Source organism: Mustela erminea, chromosome 2, assembly GCF_009829155.1.
Source record: "Mustela erminea isolate mMusErm1 chromosome 2, mMusErm1.Pri, whole genome shotgun sequence".
Taxonomy (NCBI): domain Eukaryota; kingdom Metazoa; phylum Chordata; class Mammalia; order Carnivora; family Mustelidae; genus Mustela; species Mustela erminea.
In genome coordinates this window covers 13,687,297-13,708,056 of record NC_045615.1, presented here as the reverse complement: position 1 = coordinate 13,708,056, position 20,760 = coordinate 13,687,297, and the positions used below count along the sequence as shown (strand labels likewise).

At 38.6% G+C, this 20,760-nt stretch overlaps 1 protein-coding gene across 3 annotated transcripts; it reads right to left on the bottom strand.

The window, feature by feature from the left end:
- Positions 1–1,062: 1,062 nt before the first annotated feature.
- On the bottom strand, positions 1,063–18,724 carry LOC116582932 (serine protease-like protein 51). Of its 3 annotated transcripts, none has more exons than XM_032330798.1 (5): positions 18,615–18,724; positions 3,917–4,103; positions 2,725–2,984; positions 1,574–1,716; positions 1,063–1,394 (listed from the first exon to the last, which is right to left on the bottom strand). In XM_032330798.1, exons 1-5 carry the CDS (start codon positions 18,673–18,675, stop codon positions 1,098–1,100), a joined length of 948 nt encoding a protein of 315 aa, XP_032186689.1. In that variant the 5' UTR covers positions 18,676–18,724; the 3' UTR covers positions 1,063–1,097. The 3 variants fall into 3 exon arrangements, with proteins under 3 accessions (XP_032186689.1, XP_032186698.1, XP_032186704.1); XM_032330807.1 differs by having other exon boundaries at positions 4,029–4,103; XM_032330813.1 differs by having other exon boundaries at positions 2,725–2,823; positions 4,029–4,103.
- Positions 18,725–20,760: the final 2,036 nt, after the last annotated feature.

Below are 20,760 nucleotides of genomic sequence, written 5' to 3'. Positions count from 1 at the left end.
CATTATTCACAAGGTATCTGAATGAATGAGTGTTTTTCTCTTTATGGACTCCCATGGGGGTGACGTATTGTTGATTGTCTTCTTTGCATCTTCTAATTTGGGTCATGTCATGTTAAGTTGACTCAACCAAGAACGAACCTTGGAAGGACTCTACACAACTGGTCTCTGACTGCACTTTATAGCCCTGATCTTTAAACACTGTTTCACAGTTTTCTAAGAACAAATTCTTATCCTTTGTATTTTTGTTTGGGCACACCACCTATTCTGATTCCTCTCAGTGACAGGACCTACTGGCTTTCTTGTCTTTGAATTTTCATCCATTCCCATTTTAGAAGTAATGACTTTGACCACTCAACAGTGGCCCTCATTCAGTTACCCATGTCTATGGAAAGGGCAGATTTTGCTTATTCCTCCAAGCCACTTCATTAGGCTAACTTTTTAGTTGGTGATATTAAGGGGAGGGAAAGAAAGGTATGATCTCTAAGTCTCAAGTCATAATCACCCTCCTTTCAACTCTAAATAGGACAAGAAACTCCTGATCCTAACTCTACCATAGACTTTCCTTCATGACTGGCCCAGTGGATGAAAGCATTTTTACCTCAGCTGGGCATCTCCCTGTGTTTGGGTCTGTGTAAAGCACTGGGATGACAGAATTAAAGCTGGTCACAAGTTTGGCAATACTATGTTCCATGAAAGAAGTAAAAGAATTTACTCAATAACACAAAATGTCAGAGTGATGAAAGACCTTGAAATTCATGTAATCAAATCTCCTTACTCATAGATAAAGGAACCAAGGTCCAAAAACATGAAGTAACTTCTCAAGGTTTGATTTCCAACACTATCCTGAAGCCTTCTTTGACCTTTTTAGAGGTCATCTTTATTCCTCTGAGATCCCCAATGTACAGCTTGTACCTCTTTTTAGTGCTGTATTTGGACTTGCTTCATTAGATTTGCAATATGCAATATTTGGGAGACTAAGTGTCTAACTTCCAGGGTTTAGCAGAGAAGCCAAACTCATATCAATGTTTCATAGATGTTTTTGAAAAAATGGGAGGGGAAAAAAGGAGGAGGAGGAGAAGTAAAGATGGGTCTAAAGCTTAGTGATTTGATTTATCACTAGTAAACATGGTGGCAAACAACATTTGAGAACCCAAGCCCAACAATAATGGGTATATTGGAACATGAAGCAGGGAGCTTCTCCAGGCTCCTGAGATGGTATAGGCTTTTCCCTCCTTTTCTGTCTCCTCCTGGATCCATTGAATAAATTGAGCGACAGACACAAACATACCGGGCCTCCCCCTGAAGCCAGATCTTGTGCCCCAACTGAAGACACCCACTTGGAAGAGCCTCTGGGTTCCATGAGTAGTACAGACCATAGGCGCCCCACTGTCTCCCTGAGAATGAGAGAATGAAGAAGGTACAGTCTGCAAGGAATAAACAGTAGCTCTAAAAAGAGGGCAGGATGAGGGGGCCCTAGTGGCATGGACTAGGGGCCTCTCTCCAGGGTACTATCCTGAGAACGTAGAAAGTGGTGGGGCATGTGGAAGATGGGGCTGAGGCAGGGGCTGAGTACCTGGCAATCGCCTTTGGTGCCTGGTTCCTTCCAAGCACAAACCATGTTCCTAGAGAGCTGATCTACTCTCTTGCTGCATTCTCTCCAGCTAATCTGCATCACTCTCAACTTCTGCAGGTACACGTTTAAGTTGTCATGGAGGTCTGGGAAATGAGGAAGCTAGTGTGAGAATGAGTGCTGCATCAACCACTGAAAGTGGTTGATCACGGTGGAAGCCACAGAATGATGCAAACACTTAGCAAACCATAGACTCACAGGGTAGAAAGGCCTTAGAGGTGACCTAATGTAATGCCCCACTCAATCTCCTCCTCAAGATCTCCAATAAGTGTTTTTTTTTCATTTCTGCTTGTATGTATTCTCTTTGGGAAACTCATTCCTTCTGGAAGCAGCCTACTAAACCCCAAGCACTAGTCCCTGCGAGGTAAACTTAGAATAAACTTTCTCCATGGCTCTACTATCTCTTCACAGGCATGGTTGGTCCCTGTGCTGAGGTTCAGAACAACACAGCTTCTGAGTCAGTGTTGTCCAGTGTCTCTGCTAGGTCAGTGGGAAAATCAGGAAAATGACCCACCTATTACTGCCAATTTGTGGGAAGGAAAAAACTGTAATTCTAGAGGACCTTCTAGCTTCCCCATCCCATTCCCACCCTCCCAGAGGTTCTCGCTGTCTGGCCAGCCTTGCGCCCCGGAGAAAGAGTAGCGTCATTGATGACAAAGCTTGGTTGAAGAATCACTGGTTCAGTTATTTTGATCATTGACTTTCATCAAATGATAAACAGATGGAGAGATGTACATTATAAAACAACCCATGAAGGAAGAATCCAAATTGGCTTTCTAGCGCCCAGTGTTTCTGCCCCCCACCAAAATTTTCACTCTCATATTTTGAGATTCTTCTATATTCCAGGCTTTCACTAGGGACTTTACAATATAATTGCATTTAATTTAATCCACATAACTGATTTGAGGGAGACATTGCTGTCATTCTACAGGTGAGAAAAGGTGAGGGTGACGAAGGTGGAGGAACTAGCTCAAGATCACAAAGCTAGAGTTGTGAGACCAAAATTCAGACCTGAGTCTCCCAAAGCATCATGCTGTCTAGCCCAGGAAACATCAATGTGAACTTTCTATGGATTTTGAAGGGAAGACACATACCATGCTCATAAGCTGTCACCCACTCTGCCATCCAACACCGGTCCCAGATCCTTTCCTTCTTCTGCAGACAGATGGGCATTTTGAAGTTAGTGAATTGTACTGGTGTGGCAAGCAGGAGCAAGGAGAGATCACTGTCAAGGTGGGATGGTTTATAATCTTTGTGAATAATTATCTTCTGCACTTGCTTTCTCTCCAAGTGGACATCACTGAATCTTTTGGTTCCCATGACCACGGTAATATTTCCCAATGTCATTTTTAAGCTAAAAAATGAAAATAATAACTCCAAACTATAGTAACAGTTACACTGCATTTCACATTTATAGACGCATTTGTAAACAGCAGCGTTCACAAGTGATACTGAGAAATCCAATGAAGTGGATGTGTAGTGCCCTAGAGACTGGCTAAAGATCAGAGTGGCAGGAATCAGGAGTCCAGGCTCAAGCAAATGTCTAAGCTAGTGAATTATCAGCCCAGGAAGATCTCCCCGACCCAAAGAAAGACAAATGAATCCATTCAAGAAAATAGGATGTGAACTCCTTGACAATAGGAATTTTGACTGTCTTGTTGATTGCTATATCACCAGCACTTGGAACAGCCCATGGTTGCTGCTTAATGAGTATGTGTACAATGAACAAACATAGTGCATTGTCTGCACATATGGCAGGCAGGAGGAGGAGAAACTTGTATTGATTTTCCAAAACTGGGTGCATAGTCACAACTAGCAGCCAACCGTAGGATATGGTTCACTTTAAAGGAGAAAGTAGGTATAGAAAAGAGATTTTTTGATACAAAGCTAATGGGAACAAACTGGGTATAGAGTCCATGGGTTCATAACCCTTGTGCACTAATCCATTAAACTATGCAGCCCAGACAAAATGTTGAGGAAAGGGGCCCCTGGGTGGCTCAGTGGGTTAAGCCTCTGCCTTCAGCTCAGGTCATGATCTCGGGGTCCTGGAATTGAGCCCCGCATCAGGCTCTCTGCTCAGCCTGCTTCTCCCCCACTCCCCCCACCGCCTGGGATCAAGCCGGGCATTGGGCTCTGTGCTCGGCAGAGAGCCTGCTTCCCTCCCCCCTCTCTCTGCCTGCCTCTCTGCCTTCTTGTGATCTCTCTGTGCCAAATAAATAAACAAAATCTTTTTTAAAAATGTTGAGGAAATTTGATGCAAATTAAGACAATGCTTCAGAAACTTACAGGGTTCTTGGGAAGCAATGGGCAGCTGTCAAAACCCACCACCGATGTATGATTGAGCCTCCACAGAGGTGTTTCCGTGAGATCTGGATACTCACTTGCCATGGGAACTCACCTTCCTGGACTTCAAACAGTTCACGAAATGATAACAATGATGAATTTGAAAAGGCAGGTCGGTGGCCACAATGAACTTTGAAAGAGAAACGAAAGAGCCATTTGTACATGAGGAGCATGGAGAAATACTTCTTATCAGGTATTCTCACCATCTTCCAAGTTTAGACTGGTAATGAAGCTGAGTGAAATAAATGAGCAGGCGCAGAGGGGCACAGAGAGGCAGAGGCTCAGAAAACACCAGCAAAACACTGGGGTGGCAATGCAAAAGGGCCAAAGATACGTAGGATCCATTCAGGAGACAGCAACCATGTAGAATTTGAATAGGGAAAGTCAATATCAAGAATCATAAATTATAACAGAGGAAGACTACAAACGGTCAACAGGACTCCAAGAATACCATAAGTCTAGAGTAGAGTGAAGGGACTGAACGTGGCAGAGGAGACTCTCCCTAAGTTTCGGGTTCAGAAATTACTGGATAATGTGAGTTTGCAGCCCAAGGGAAAACAGAAGGTTGCTAGTTCTATTGCTACACAAGCAGGAGACATCCCTTTGAAGTACGGTTAGATTGAAGCTGTAACACCCCTCCTGCTAAGCAGGTAGAGGTGAGCAGGAGGGAGCTTAGGTATCAAGAGCCTGCTCATTAGCTAGAGGGCACAAGGCCTGGGATGTCCATGTCTGTGTTGGGACAGCTGCAGTGAGGTTTAAGGAGACTGGAAGGATTTGGGGGACCTGTCAAAGAAAAAGATATGACCACAAGGTGGCAGTAGCACACACAAGCTTTATTTCAGTAGGTCTGTATGTCCTACAAGCCCTTTAACAGCAGGAGACCATCCAGAAACTCCAAGGGCCACCATCCAGAAGGGGAGGAGGACAAGGGAACTAACTCCCAGGGGCAAGAGATCAGAGAAGGTGTTTAACATCTAGGTAATGCTGTTCAGCAGCAGATATGGGAGTCTCTGAGTCAAAGAGCAATTAAGGGCAAATAATGGTGTGAGTGTTGATAATCAACAGGCTTTATCTTATCTATGACTAGCACATATTGGGTGCAGTTTCACTGGTGTGCAAAATAGGCAGGCTTTCAACATCTAAAAACTGCTAAGTTGGGCTTTATTGAAAATAAATGGATGGGGCACCTGGGTGACTCAGTCAGTTAAACAACTGCCTTTTGCCCAGGTCATGGTCCTGGGGTCCTGAGATTGAGCCTCACATCGAGGGCTCCCTGCTCCGTGTGAAGTCGGCTTCTCCCTCTGCCTCTTCCCCCACACATGCTCTCTCTCACCTCTCTCTTTCAAAATAAATAAATAAATAAAATCTTAAAAAGAAAAAGACAACAAATGGATGTGTAAAAAGTTAGAAGCCATTTTGGAGCCATTTACATATCAGGAGGTCACTAGACAGGGGACAAGGCTTAGGCTTATGACCTATGGCTGGAGCCAAGCACTTCTGGATGTCCTCTCCCCCTGCAATAATCATACTGTAGGAACAAGGAGAAACAAACAGAAGCATGCCAGACAAGAACCAGGAAAAAAGTCCCTTCCTTCTGCAGTATCTAGTATCTAGTGTCTTTTGCTGAGGATAATTTTGTTTTCCAGATTAAGATATAACTGACATAGAACAGTGTGAAACTTTAATATGGACAACATGTTGATTTGATACACTTGTCTATTGCAAAATGATTAGCACTATAGCATTAACTAACAACTCCACCACATCCCGTTACCATTTTTTTGTAGTGAGAACATGTAAGATCTACTCTCTTAGCAACTTTCAAGTATATACTATGGTACTGTTAATCCTATGATTATCACCATATTATACATTAGGTTCCCAGAATCTATTCATCTTCTAACTGGAAATTTGGATCCTTTGATCAACCTCTTCCTATTTCTTACACCCCTGGCCCCTGATAACCACCATTCCACTCTGTTTCTATAACTTTGTTTTATTCAGATTCCAAATATAAGTGGGAACATACAGTCTTTGTCCTTCTCTGTCTTGATTTATTTCACTCAACATCATGCCCTCAGAGTCCAGTCATGTTATTGTAAATGGCAGGAATTCCTTCTTTCCTTTGACTGAATAATAGTCACACATATATCACATCTTTATCCATTCATCCATTGACAGACAGTTAGGTTGTTTCCTTATCTTAGCTGTTGTGAATAATGCTGAAATGAATGTGGAAATACAGACAACTCTTTGAGATCCTGTTTTCCTTTCCTTTGGATATATACCCAGAAATGGGATTGCAAGATCGTATAGCAATTCTATTCTCAATTTTTTAAGAAAACCCCATTCTGTTTTCCAAAATGGTTGTACCAATTTACATTCCCACTAACAGTACACAAGAGTTCCCTTTTCTCTACATCCTTCCCAATTTTTGTTAACTCTTGTTTTTTTTTTTTTTTTTTTTTTATAAAAGCTACTTTAGCAGTTGTGAGGTGATATCTCATTGTGGCTTTGATTTGAATTTTCCTGAAGATTACTGATGTCAGTGTATCTGTTCATATTTCACCTATCTGTTGGTCATTTGTATGTCTTCTTTGGGAAAGAAGTTCCCAAATTCAGTTCATCTATCTATTTTTTAATCAAAAGAAAGTTTAAATTGTATGAATTCTTTATATAATTTGGATATTAAGCCTTTACCAGATATATGACTTGCAAATACTTTCTCCCATTCAATATGTTGCGTTTTAGTTTGTTGACTTTTTCTTCTGCTGTGCAGAACTTTTTAGTTTGATATAGTTCCTCTTACTAATTTTTCCTTTTATTGCTTTTGTTTTTGGTGTCATAACCAAAAAATTATCGCCAGTAACAATGTCAAGGAATTTTTTCCCTTTGTTTTCTTCTAGGATTTTTATGGTTTTAGTTTTTATGTTTAAGACTTTAATCCATTTCAAGTTAACTTTGATGTGTGGTGTAAGGTTCCCATTTAATTTATGTGACTAACCTGTTTTTCAGAACCATTTATTGAAGAGACTTTTTTCCCCATTGAGTATTCTTGAGTCCCTGTCAAATATTAGTTGACCCAGTATGTAGGGGTTTATTTCTGGGCTGTCGGTTTGTTTCCATTGGTCTTTCTGTCTGAGTTTATTCCCTGAAGCTTTGTGTGATGCCTCCAGTTTGTTATTCCTGAGAATTACTTTGGCCATTCAGGGTCTGTGATGATTCCATACAAATTTTAAGTTTTTTCTATTCTTGAGAAGGATGTTGGAATTTTGATAGAGATTGTATTGATAGAGATTGTATTGATGCCATAGATGGTTTTGAGTAGTATCAACATTTTAACAATATTAATTCTGATCCATAAACGTGGGATATTTTTCCATTTGCTTGTGTTTTCTTCAGGTTTTTTTTTTTAATCGAAGTTATAGTTTTCACTGTAGAGATCTTTCATCTTTTTGGTAAACTTTATTCTTATTTTTTTATTCTATTGTGAATGGGATTATTTATTTCATTCTCAGATATAATGTTGTTAGTCTACAGAAATACAACTGATTTCTGTATGTTGATCTTGTATCCTGCAACTTAGCTGAGTTCATTGATTACTTTTTCAGTGTGTAAATATATTTTCTATATAAAAAATTACATCATCTATATCCAAAACAATGTTCCTTTTTCCTTTTTCATTTGGATGCCTTTTATTTTATTTTCTTGACTGGTTGCTCTAGCTAGGACTTCCAGTGCTTTGCTGAGTAAATGAGAATGGGCACTTTTGTCTTGTTCCTGGCCTTAGAGGAAAAACATTCAATGTTTCCCCATTGAGTGTAGTATTGGCTGTGGGTTTGTCATATATGGCTTTTATTATGTTGAAGTATGTTCCTTCTAGACCCAATATGTTGAGCATTTTTATCATGGAAAGCTAATGTATTTTATCAAATATTATTTCTGCATCTACTGAAATGATCATGTGATTTTTATCTTTCATTCAGTTAATGTGGTGTGCCACGTGTATTGATTTGTGAACTATTCTTTAATCCTAGGGATAAATATCACTCAATCATGGTTTATGATCCTTTTAATGTGCTATTGAATTTTGTTTGCTAATATTTTGTTAAGAATTTGTATAATTATATTCATCAGGAATATTGGTCTGTAGGGTTTTTTTTCTTTTATTACATTCTTATCTGGCTCTGGTGTTAGAATATGCTGGTCTTGTGAAATGTTTGGGAATGTTCCTTCCTCTTCTATTTTTTGGAAGAGATTGAAAGCATTGGCATTAATTCTTCTTTAAATGTTTGGTAGAATGAACCATTGAAACTGTTAGGTCTTGTCCTTCTCTATGTTGGTTAGCTTTTGATTACTGATTCAAACTTTTTTTTTTTTTATGTTAGTCACCATGTAGTACATCATTAGTTTTTGATGTAGGGTTCCCTGATTCATTGTTTGCATATAACACCCAGTGCTCCATGTAATACATGCCCTCCTTAATACTCATCACCAGGCTAACCCATCCCCCCACACTCCTCCCCTCTAAAACCCTCAGTTTGTTTCTCAGAGTCCATAGTATCTCCTGGTTCTTTTCCCCCTCTGATTCCCCCCCACCTTCGTTTTTCCCTTCCTTCTCCTAATGTCCTCCATGCATTCCTTATGTTTGACAAATAGGTGAAAGCATGTGACAATTGACTTTCTTGGCTTGACTTATTTCACTTAGCATAATCTCTTCCAGTCCCATCCATGTTAATGCAAAAGCTGGATATTCATCCTTTCTGATGGCTGAGTAATACTCCCTTGTGTATATGGACCACATATTCCCCTTCTTTTCACTACATCTGTATCTTTGGGGTAAATACCCAATAGTGCAATTGCTGGGTCATAGGGTAGCTCTATTTTTAATTTTTTAAAGAACCTCCACACTGTTTTCCAAAGTGGCTACACCAACTTGCATTCCCACCAATAGTGTAGGAGGGTTCCACAGCCTCCAACATTTGTTGTTTCTTGCCTTGTCTATTTTTGCCATTCTGACTTGTGTAAGGTGGTGACTCAATGTGATTTTGGTTTGAATTTTCCTGATGGCTAATGACAATAGACATTCTTTCATGTGTCTGTTAGTTATTTGTATGTCTTCTTTGGAGAAGTGTCTGTTCATATCTTCTGCCCATTTTTTTTACTTTATTATTTGTTTTTTGGGTGTTGAGTTTGAGAAGTTCTTTATAGATCTTGGATATCAGCCCTTTGGCTGTAGTGTCATTTGTGAATATCTTCTCCCATTCTGTGGGTTGTCTCTTTGTTTTATTAATGGTTTTCTTTGTTGTGCAGAAGGTTTTTATTTTGATGAAGTCCCCAAAATTCATTTTTGCTTTTGTTTCCCTTGCCTTTGGAGATGTGTCATGAAAGAAGTTGCTGTGGCTGATAGTGAAGAGGTTCCTGCCTATGTTCTCCTCTAGGATTTTGATGGATTCCTGTCTCGCATTGAGGTCTTTCACCCATTTTGAGTTTATCTTTGTGTATGGTGTAAGAGTATGGTTGAATTTCATTCTTCTGTACATAGCTGTCTAATTTTCACAGCACCATTTATTGAAGAGACTGTCTATTTTCCACTGGATATTCTTTCCTGCTTTGTCTAAGATTAGTTGACCATAGAGTTGAGGGTAAATATCTGGGCTCTCTATTCTTTTCCATTGGTCTACCTGTCTGTTTTTGTGCCAGTACTATATTGTCTTGGTGATTACAGCTTTGTAATATAGCTTGAAATTGGGCAATGTGATGCCCCCAGCTTTTTCTTTTTTTTAACATTTCCTTGGTGATTTGAGGTTCTTCCTGGTTTCATACAAATTTTAGGATTGTTTGTTCCAGCACTTTGAAAAATGCCATTGGTATTTTGATTGGGATGGCATTGAAAGTATAGATTGCTCTGGGTAGCATAGACATTTTAACGATGTTTATTCTTCCAGTCCATGAGCATGGTATGTTTTTCCATCTTTTTGTATCTTTGATTTCTTTCATGAGTGTTCTGTAGTTCCAAGACTATAGACCTTTTATTTCAAGGTATCTTATGGTTTTTGGTGCTATTGTAAATGGAATTGTAAATGGCTCTAATTTCTCATTCTACAGTTTCATTGTTAGTGTATAAGAAAGAAACTTATTTCAGTGCATTGATTTTGTATTCTGCCACATTACTGAATTGCTGTATGAGTTCTAGTAATTTGCGAATGGAGTCTTTTGAGTTTTCCACACAAAGTATCATGTCATCTGTGAAGAGAGAGAGTTTGTCTTCTTCTTTGCCAATTCGAATATATTTATTTCTTTTTGTTGTCTGTTGTTGCTAAGATTTCTAGTACTATGTTGAACAATAGTGGTGAGAGTAGACATCCTTGTTGTGTTCCTGATATTAAGGGAAAAGCTCTCAGCATTTCCCCATTAAGAATAATATTCACGGGGCACCTGGGTGGCTCAGTCGGTTAAAGCCCCTGCCTTCGGCTCAGGTCATGATCCCAGGGTCCTGGGATCGAGCCCCGCATCGGGCTGTCCGCTCCGCGGAGAGCCTGCTTCCTCCTCTTTCTCTCTCTGCGTACTTCTGATCTCTATCTGTCAAATAAATAAAATCTTTAAAAAAAAAAGAATAATATTCACTGTGAGTTTTTCATAGATGGATTTTATGAAATTGAGAAGTGCTCCTTCTATGCCAATACTCTGATGAGTTTTAATCAGGAAAGGATGCTGTATTTTGTTAAATGCTTTTTCTGCACCAACTGAGAGGACCATGTGGTTCTTCTCACTCATATTAATGTGTTCTGTCACATTGATTGATTTGTGAATGTCAAACCACCCTTTATTCCCAGGGAAAATTCCCACCTGGTTGTAGTGGGTAATCCTTTTAATATACTGTTGAATCCTAGTCGCTAGGATCTTGTTGAGAATTTTGGCATCCATGTTGATCAGGGATAGTGGTCTGAAATTTTCCTTTTTGATGGGGTCTTTGCCTGGATTGAGGATCAAGGTAATGCTGGCCTCATAGAATGAGCCTGGAAGTTTTCCTTCTGTTTATCTTTTTTGAAACAGCTTCAGAAAAATAGGTATTATTTCTTCTTTGAATGTTTGGTAGAATTCCCCATGCAATCCTTCTGGTCCTGGACTCTTTTTTGAGGTTTTTGATCACTGCTTCAATCTCCTTACTGGATACTGGTCTGTTCAGGTTGTCAATTTCTTCCTGTTTCAGTCTTGGAAGTTTATAGGTTTTCAGGAATTCATGTATTTCTTCTAGGTTTCTTAACTTATTGCATATAACAGTAGTGATAATGGTTTCTGATTATTGTTTCTATTTCCTTAGTGTTGTCAGAGGTGATCTCTCCCCCTTTTATTCATAATTTTATTAATTTGGGTCCTTTCTCTTTCCTTTTGGGTAAGTCTGGCCAGTAGTTTATTGATCTTATTAATTCTTTCAAAGAACCACCTTCTACTTTTGTTGATATGTTCTACTGTATTTCTGGTTTCTAATTCATTGATCTGTGCTTTAATCTTAATTATTTCCCTTCTTGTGCATGGTTTAGGCTTAATTTGTTGTTGATTCTCCAGATCTTTAGTGTCTAAAGACAGTTTGTATATTCAGGATTTTTCTATTTTTTTGAATGAGGCTTGGATGGCTAAGTATTTTCCCCTTAGGACCACCTTTGCTGTATCCCATAGGTTTTGGAAGGATTATTTTTTGTTCTTATTGATTTCCATGAATCGTTTAAGTTCTTCTTTGATTTCCTGGTTGAACCAAGCATTCTTAAGCAGGATGGTCTTTAGGTTCCAAGTGTTTGAATTTCTTCCAAACTTTTTCTTATGATTGAGTTCCAATTTCAAAGCAATGTGATCTGAGAATATGCTGGGAATAATCTCAGTCTTTGGTATCTGTTTGAGACCTGGTTTGTGACCCAGTATGTGTTGTATTCTGGAGAAAGTTTCATGTGTGCTTGAGAAGAATGAGTATTTTCTTGTTTTAGGATGGAATGTTCTGTATATGTCTATGAGGTCCATCTGGTCCAATGTGTCATTCAAAGCTCTTGTTTCTTTGTTGATTTTTTGCCTAAATTATCTGTTTGTTGTTTAGAGTGGAGTGGTAAGGTCTCCTACAATTAACATATTCTTATCAATATGTTTCTTTATTTTGGTTAATAGTTCGCTTATGTAGTTGGCTGCTCCCGTGTTGGGGGCATAGATACTTACAATTGTTAGATCTTCTTGTTGGATAGACCCTTTAAGAATGATATACTGTCCTCCTGTATATATGACTACAGTCTTTAGCTTAAAATCTAATTTGTCTGATAAGAGAATTGGTACCTGAGATTTCTTTAGCAGTCCATTGGTATGAAAGATTGTTCTCCACCCCTTCACTTTCAGTCTGGATGTATCTTTAGGTTCCAAAACAAGTGTCTTGTAGATAGCATATGGATAGGTCCTGTCTTTTTATCCAATATGCAACCCTGTGCCATTTTATGGGAGCATTTAGACCATTCACATTGAGAGTGATTTTTGAAAGATAAGATTTTATTGTCATCATGTTGCCTGTGATGTCCTTGTTTCTATAGATTTTCTCTGTAAACTTCTGTATCACTCTTGGGGTCTTTCTCCTTTTACAGAACCCCCTTAATATTTCTTTGGTGGTCACATATTCTTTCAGATTTGCCCATCTTGGAAGCTCTTTCTCTCTCCAATTATTCTAAATGACAGCCTTGCCAAATAAAGTATTCTTGGCTGTATGTTCTGCTCATTGAGTACCCTGAATATGTCTTGGCAGCCCTATCTGGCTTGCCAGGTCTCTGTGGACAGGTCTGATGTTGTTCTGATGTTCCTTCCTTTGTGCATAAGGAATGTCTTTCCCCCAGCTACCCTTAAGATTGTTTCTTTGGTTTTGAGATTCACAAGTTTTACTAGTACATGCATGGGTGTTGATTTATTCTCCTTGATTTTGGGGGGTGTTCTATCTGCCTCTAGGACATGAATCTTTTTTTCATTCCCCAGATTAGGGAAGTTCTCAGCTAGGATTTGCTCAAATATATCTTCTACCTCCCTCTCTCTCTACACCTTCTCAGGGATCCCAGTAATTCTGATACTGGAACATTTCATGGCATCATTTATTTCTCTAGTTCTGTTTTCATGGATTATAAGCTGTTTGTTCCAGGCCTCCTCCTGATCTTTCTCTTTTATTTCTTTGTCTTCTAGATCATTAATTCATTCTTCTGCCTTATTTACCCTAGCTGTTAGAATATCTAGATTAGATTGATTCTCATTGGTAGTATATTTATGTTCTGCCAGATCAACTCTTAACTTTTGCCCTTAGAGAATCTATGTTGTCATTAATGGTTTTCTCCAACCTAGCTATTGTCTGCATACACTGAAGTCTGCTACACTGAATTCTGTTTCTGACATCTTGCTTATATCTATATCCATTGATTCTGTGGCAGAGGTCACAGTATTTTAGTTTTTCCTAAACTAAAACTAAGTTTTAGTGTTAGTGTTGGGGTTTCCTCCTCTTAAACTAAACTTTAGTTTAGTTTTAGTGTTGGGGGTTCCTCCTCTTAGTCATTCTATTGAAGGATGGTTGAAGGAATGTATGGAGTCCAATTATTGACCACAACCCAAGCAACATACACTTGTTTTATGGGGAATGTAGGGTTGGCTGCCTCTTATTCTTCCAACCTGTCTTCTGGGGTAGGGGCCAGCCACACTGTTACTCAGGCAACCCTATTTGAGCTGAGTCCCCCCTGTCAGGGGGATGGGCTCAGTGAAAACTGGCTTTGGGGGGGCTTTTGTTCTCTGTCATCTTTCCCTGACAGCTTTCTGAATACCATCTGAGAGTCAGAACAGGAGTGACCCATATCCAAATTTCTGTCTCAGAACAGAGAGATCCCAGTCTATTCTCCACGAGAAAACCCTCCAGGCCACATTGTCTCCATTTTTGTCTCTCCTCCTAAAAACCACAGCACCCTGTGTTGTGCTCCCCACAGCAGCACTCCCAGCCCTTACTTCCAGGTCCAGGCATGTCTCTGCCCTTTGTGCTTCTAAAACCACCAGCCACCCTCAGTTTGCATATGCACCCCCACAGCACAGGATTTCAGTCTGGGGGCTGCCCTAAAGTCCTTTCCCTGCTGCTACTGGTCTGCAAGTCTGTGCCCGGTCCTCAGTACAGGAGGCTTTTGTGCTCTGGTGGTGCAGGATCCCAGAAGGCTCCCATCCCCTTCTGTTTATCTTCCAATATCTGCCAGCAGAATCATGGCTCCACATTTCACACCTCAAAACCAGCTGCCAGAGATATTCTGTTGGTATAGATCCAGATATATCTTCTTACATCTGAGGCTAATTTTGTGGGTGTTCAGTGTGGTCTGGTAGATATCCAGCTCAATTCAGGAGACCGGTTGAAATAAGATCCTCTAATCCTCCACCATCTTTCCCTCCTCTCCTCATTCAATTTTCTTACTCATTATTGGTCTTCTCAGATTTTCTATTTTTTCATGATTCAGTTTGGTAAGTTTTATGTCCTAGGAATATGTCCAATTTTCTAGGTTATCTAATCTGTTGCCATATAATTTTTATGAGCCTATGTATTTTTGTAGTATAAGTTGTCATGTCTTTTTTCATTTCTAATTTTATCATTTGACTCTTCTTTCTTTTTTTTTTCTTAGTCTAGCTAAAGGTTTGTAAATTTTGTTTACCTTTTTTTAAAAAACTGACTTTTAGGGGTGCCTGGGTGGCTCAGTCTTTGGGTGTCTGCCTTCAGCTCAGGTCATGATCTTGGGGTCCTGTGATCGAGCCCCACATTGGTCTCTTGGTGGGAAGCCTGCTTCTCCCTCTCTCATGGCCCCTGCTTGTATTCCTTCTCTTGCTGTGTCTCTCAAATAAGTAAATAAAGCCTTTCAAAAAAAAAACCTGACTTTTAGTTTTGTTGACACTTTATATTGTTTTTCTGATTTCTATTTCACTTATCTTCACTCTGATCTTTATTATTTCTTTCCTTCTGCTAACTATGGGCTTGATTTGTTCTTCTTTTTCAAGTTCCCTGAAGTATAAATATAAGTTGTTTATTTGAGATCATTCTAATTTCTTAATATATCCATTTACCACTATAAACTTTCCTCTCAATTACTTTTGCCCCATCACATAAGTTTTTTAAAATTTTTATTTATTTATTTGGCAGACACAGAGAGAGAAATCACAAGGAGGCAGAGAGGCAGGCAAAGAGAGAGGGGGGAACCAGGCTCCCCAATGAGCAGAGAGCCCAAAGTGAGGCTTGATCCCAGGACCCTGAGATCATGACCTGAGCTGGAGGCAGAAGCTTAACCCACTGAGCCACCCAGGTGCCCCATCACATAATTTTTGATACATTGCATTTCCATTTTCATTTGTTTTGAGATATTTGTAAAATGTCTCTTTCTCTCTCTTTTTAAAGATTTTATTTATCTATTTGAAAGAGAGAATGAGAGAGGGAGAGAGAGAGAGCATGAAAGGAGGAAGGATCAGAGGGAGACACACACTCCCTTATGAGCAGGGAATCCAGTGGGGCACTCGATCCTGGACTTCAGGATCACGACCTGAGCTGAAGGCAGTCTCTTAACCAACCAACTGAGCTACCCTGTAAAATGTCTCTTTGATTTCTTCTTTGATCCATTGATTGTTCAGAAGTCTGTTGTTTAGGTTCCACATACTTAAAGACTTTTCAGCTTTTCCCTTCTTCATTTCTAACTTCATTCCATTGTTGTCAGAAAAGATTGTTGATATGATTTCAATCCTCTTCAAACTTCTAAGATTTTTTTTGTTTGTGCCATATCTTACAATTTATCCTCAAGTATGTTACCTGTGCACTCTAGAAGAATATTCTCCTGCTGTTTGTTAGAATGGTCTATGCATGTTTATTAAATTCATTTGTTTTGGATTATGATTCAATTCCAATATTTTCTTTTGATTTTTTTCTGGATGTCCTACCCATTGCTGACAATGAGGTAGTGAAATATACTACTATTATTATTATATTTTTAACTATTTCTGTCTTCAAATCCATTAGTATTTGTTTAATATATTCCATTGCTGCAATGTTGGGTACCTATATATTTACTATTGTTATATCTTCTTGATATATTGACTTTTTGATCATAATATAATGATCTTCTGCATCTCTTGTTGTCTTTTTTAGCATAAAGTCTACTTTATCTGATGTAACTATGGCTACCTTTATTTTTCTTTTGTTTTCCACATGCATGAAGTATCTTTTTCTATCCCTCTACATTGAGCCTAGGTGTGTCTTTAGAGCTAAAATGAACTTCCTGTAGGCAGCATGTAGTTGGTTCTTGTTTTTTTGTTTGTTTGTTTGTTTTGTTTTTGTTTTAATCCACCCAGAATAGTCTGTGCCTTTCTCTTGGTAAATTTGATTCTTTTATATTTAGTGTGACTATTGGTATGTTAAGGCATAGTACTGCCATCATGTTATTTGTCTTCTGGTTGTTTTGTATCTCCATTGTTTCTTTTTCCCTCTGTTTCTGTCTTCTTTTATAAAGTGGTGGTTTTCCATGGTGATTTACTCTCCCCTTTTATGTTTTGTGACTCTTCTCTAGGTTTTTAGTTTGTGGTTACCATGTGGCTTACAAAAAACATCTCATATATAAAATAGTCCTTCTTATGCAGATAGCATCTATTCTTCATTTGCCTATAAACTTCCACCCTTTTACTCCTTTGCTTTTATATTTTTCATGTCACAATTTACCTTTCATTGAAAGGTAAATTCACTGAAATTTCATTGAAAAATTATAGTAGCTATAGTTATTTTAATGTTCCTTTCCTTTAATCTTTATAATGTAATTGATTAACCCAGCATTCTAATATAGAGTTCCAGTTTCTTAATTCTGTTTATTTTTCACTTTTGCTAGAGTAGTGTATACTTTCATTTGCTTTTATGTCACTAATAAGGATTTTTTTTTTTTTTTTCATTTCAACCTGAAGAACTCCTTTCAGCATTTCTTGCAAGGCAGATCAAGCGGTGGTGAATTCCCTGAGCTCTTGTTTGTCTAGAAAAGGCTTTATTTCTCTTTCATACCTGAAGGATACCTGGCTGGATAAAGTATTCTTGGCTGGCAAGTTTTATCTTTCAACACTTTGAACATGTCATTCTAATCTCCTGACCTGTAGATTTTCTGCTGGGAAATCAGAAGATAGCCAAATGAGGGCTTCTTTGTAGATTACTTTCTTTTAAAAACAAAATTAGTCTTGAACTCTACCTTGTATTGTACATAAAATTTGAAACCAAATTGCATGTCTAAATATAAAAGATGAAAAATAAAACTTCTAGAAAATAACATAGGGAAACATCTTTATCAACCTGGGATGGGAAAAATGTTAATTTAATATATAAAATCATTTAAATTCTGGAATAATGAAAGCTAACAAATTTTCAGTATCTGCAAAGTGTCTGTCATTGTTCTCAGAGCTTTAGGCATATTTAATCTTCACAAAAACCCTAATATTGCCATTTTACAGATAAGAAAACAAATACAGAGATATTTACTAACTTATTCTGAGATCACATAGCAAGTATGTGAAGGAAATGTAATTAGTTGCTGTCAGTCTAACTTCAGAACTCATTATGCTGCTACAGGTCTGATTGTGTTTATAACCTGGGATGAAAAGGTCCTTCTAGTACATCAAATAAAAATACTGATGAGTTTTTTACATAAACTTAAAATTTTTACATTTGGTCCAAAATAGACTTTTAAGAGTGTTAAAAAAAAAAATTAGGAGAAAAGATTTTGCAACACACAAAAGAGACAAAGGGTTAATGTCATTAAAATTTTAAAAAGGTCCTACAAACCAATTAACAACACCCATTCAAATAGGAAAAATGAGAAAGTTATAGGAACTGGTAACTCTCAAAAGGATAAATGAAAAATGTTACAACTAAAGAAAATGCTACAAATAAGGGGGTAAAGGGTGGTCTTGTGGCCAGATATATTTCAGAAATATCAGATTAAATAAAATTAAACTATTTTCTTCACATTGAGATTTCTCAAAACCTTTAATATGTGAATATTCACTGTGACTCTACAGAAAAAGTATGAAATAGAACATTTTTAAAATCTTATTTAACCATGAGGACTTTTCTAACAGGACAGGAATTCTATTGAACATACTTGAAAATGCTGCATTAATTCATTTGCTCCTATAATAGTCCTATAACTTTTCCCACTTTATGAGGTTACATAATCTCATACAGGTGGTCTAAATTAATGAGGCCTTTATTCCACCACAACTCTGTTACTTGTCCCAGAGTGCTGCGCCTAGAAAGATCCTTAATACATTTATAAAGAAGGAAGCAGAGACTTTTTATAAAGTCAGTGGAGACTTATAAGACTGGAGAAGCAGAGGCAATTGCTAAACTCTTGCTCCAAGTCCCCTGTATTTCCAGAACTCTGGGTCCAGACCCTGGGGGATCATTTTAAATGGCATGTTCACTAAGCCCAAAACATCTACTTTGATTAATCAGTTGTAATCTCCTCATTTCCTGAGCCATTTTCTCTAACACATCATCCCCTCAGGACTCTGAATTAAGTCTACAGGAACCAGGTAAGAGGTTGTAGGCCTCTTTCCATCCTCTGCCCTGGGTTAGCCTGGCACAGACCTGGCTCTTCCAGGGCATGTCCCTTGAGCACCATAAGCAGTGGAATTAGAAGCTGGAGCATCTTCTTTTCATTCCAGTCCAGAATTGCCCAACCTATGCATTTAACCAAAGCTGATAAAGGGGCTAGCTGCAGCTGCTTCAGTTGGGGCCATCACAAATGCATGGCAGAGCTAGTCTTGGGTGACATCACAGTAAGCCCAGGGTTGCGGAGGAAACAGGGGATGCAGGGCAGCCTGGCTTAATGAGTCTGTGTGGCTAATCCTTCCCTATATTCCCTCCATAGTGGGGAATAAAGGGACACCATGTTAGGCAAACTTTTGTTTGCACACTCCCTTCCCACTTTTGACTCTGAGCCTCTTGAGGAACCATGTATTCTATCATATGCTTTGGCATCAAAAATCTATGGGTCTTTGGGTGAGTTTTCATATTTTTTATCTCAAAGCCTGCTCTGACTTTTTAGAAGATTGAATTTTCTTGTGAGGTTAGTGGGGAGAATGGTGGAATGAAAGTGGGTCACATAGTCACATACGCATGAAAAGATTACTCTGAGTGTTACACAGAGATTATTTTAGAGAGGATTAACTAGAAAAGAGAATATAATTTAGGAAGTGGCTCCAGAAATGTAGATGAAAAATGATGATGGCCTAGAGTAGTAAAGAGGGTTTATGCATTAGTGTGCTAAGGCTATCATAAAAATGTACCACACAGTGGTTTGCTTAAACAACAGAGATTTCTCAGTTCTGCAGGCTGGTAAGTCCAAGATTGAGGTGTCAACAGGGTTGGCATCCTTCTGAGGGACATAATGGAAGGATCTGTTCCAGGTCGCTCTGGTTGGTGTGCAGATGGCCACTCTCTCGCTGCCTCTTCACATGGTCTTCTCTCTGCACATGCACTCCTGATGTCTCTTCCTCTATTTTTAAAAGTTAAATTAAATTAAATTTTTAATTTAATTTTAGTTTCAGTGTAGTTAACATATTATAACTTAATAACATATATTATGTTATATTAGTTTTAGGTGTACAACATAGTGACTCAACAATTTCATATATCACCCAGTACTCATCACAAGTGCAGTACTTAATCTCTGTCCTTATTTCACCCATCTCCCTGCATACCTCCCTTCTGGTAACCATCTTCCTCTTTTTATAAGAAAAACAGTTATATTGGATAAGGGCCTTATTTTAACTTAAGCATCTCTTCAAAGATTTTATTTCCAAATATGATTACATCCTGAGGTACAGGGGGCTGGGATGTCCACATAAGAATTTTAAGAGGGACACAATTCAGCCCGTGATAGTGGAGTTACCAAGAAACAGATGTAACTGAGAGATACCCAAAGAGGTTGAATATAAAAATAATGCGATTGATGAGCTCTATAAGATGAGCATTTAGATCCAAGTACAGATCTGAAATTTGGGGGTGGGGTATCAATTGGAAAGTTATCAGCCTATTGAAGTCGTGGAGTGGATGAGATTGTTCACTGAGAAGGTTTGGAGAAAGAAGCAAAGAAGGCCTAGGGGTGAGCCCAGAAGAACTGACAACATTTATGGTGCTATATAGGAAGCAGAGCTGGAATAAGAAGCTGGCAATTACCAGAAGTACTGTAGAAAAATTAGAAGACAGTGTTGGTGTCTAGAATACTACTAAAACGTCCCAAAGAGAAGCAATGCCTCCTGATTAAAGATCCTCCTACAGCCTTGGGAATCTGATACTATCAATTATTTGTTCCCTCCCTAGTCCTCATGCTCTTTTTCTCTTTCACATCTTTCTCATCAACATTTAAATGTGGCTCAGTTGGTTAGGCATCCCCTCTTGGTTTGGCTCAGGTAGTGATCTCATGGGGTCATGAGATCAAGCCCTGTGTTGGGTTCTGTTCTTGGCGTGGGGTCTGCTTGGAGATTCTCTCCCTCTGCCCCTCCCCGCACATATGCACGTGTGTGCATGAGTGCCTGCTCTCTCTCTCCAAAATAAATAAGTGACTCTTTAGAAGAAAAAAGTTTGGTGTGTCATCAACGCATAAAATATATATGTATATACTAGACTATTATATCATTTAGTGCCATAAAATACACACAAATCTTTTACAAAAAGTGAAGATTTATGCACACATATAGAATTTACAGACTGTACATGGAATCATTCATGG

Bases quoted from the DNA above. Each gene is read 5' to 3' on its own strand.
- LOC116582932 (XM_032330798.1), bottom strand. From the start codon at position 18,675: ATGCTCCAGCTTCTAATTCCACTGCTTATGGTGCTCAAGGGACATGCC. The intron at 4,104-18,614 runs GTCTGTGCCAGG...TCTCTTTCAAAG, and splicing joins ACATGCCCTGGAAGAGCCAG to TTCATTGTGGCCACCGACCT. The intron at 1,395-1,573 runs GTACTCAGCCCC...TCTCATTCTCAG, and splicing joins GCACCAAAGGCGATTGCCAG to GGAGACAGTGGGGCGCCTAT.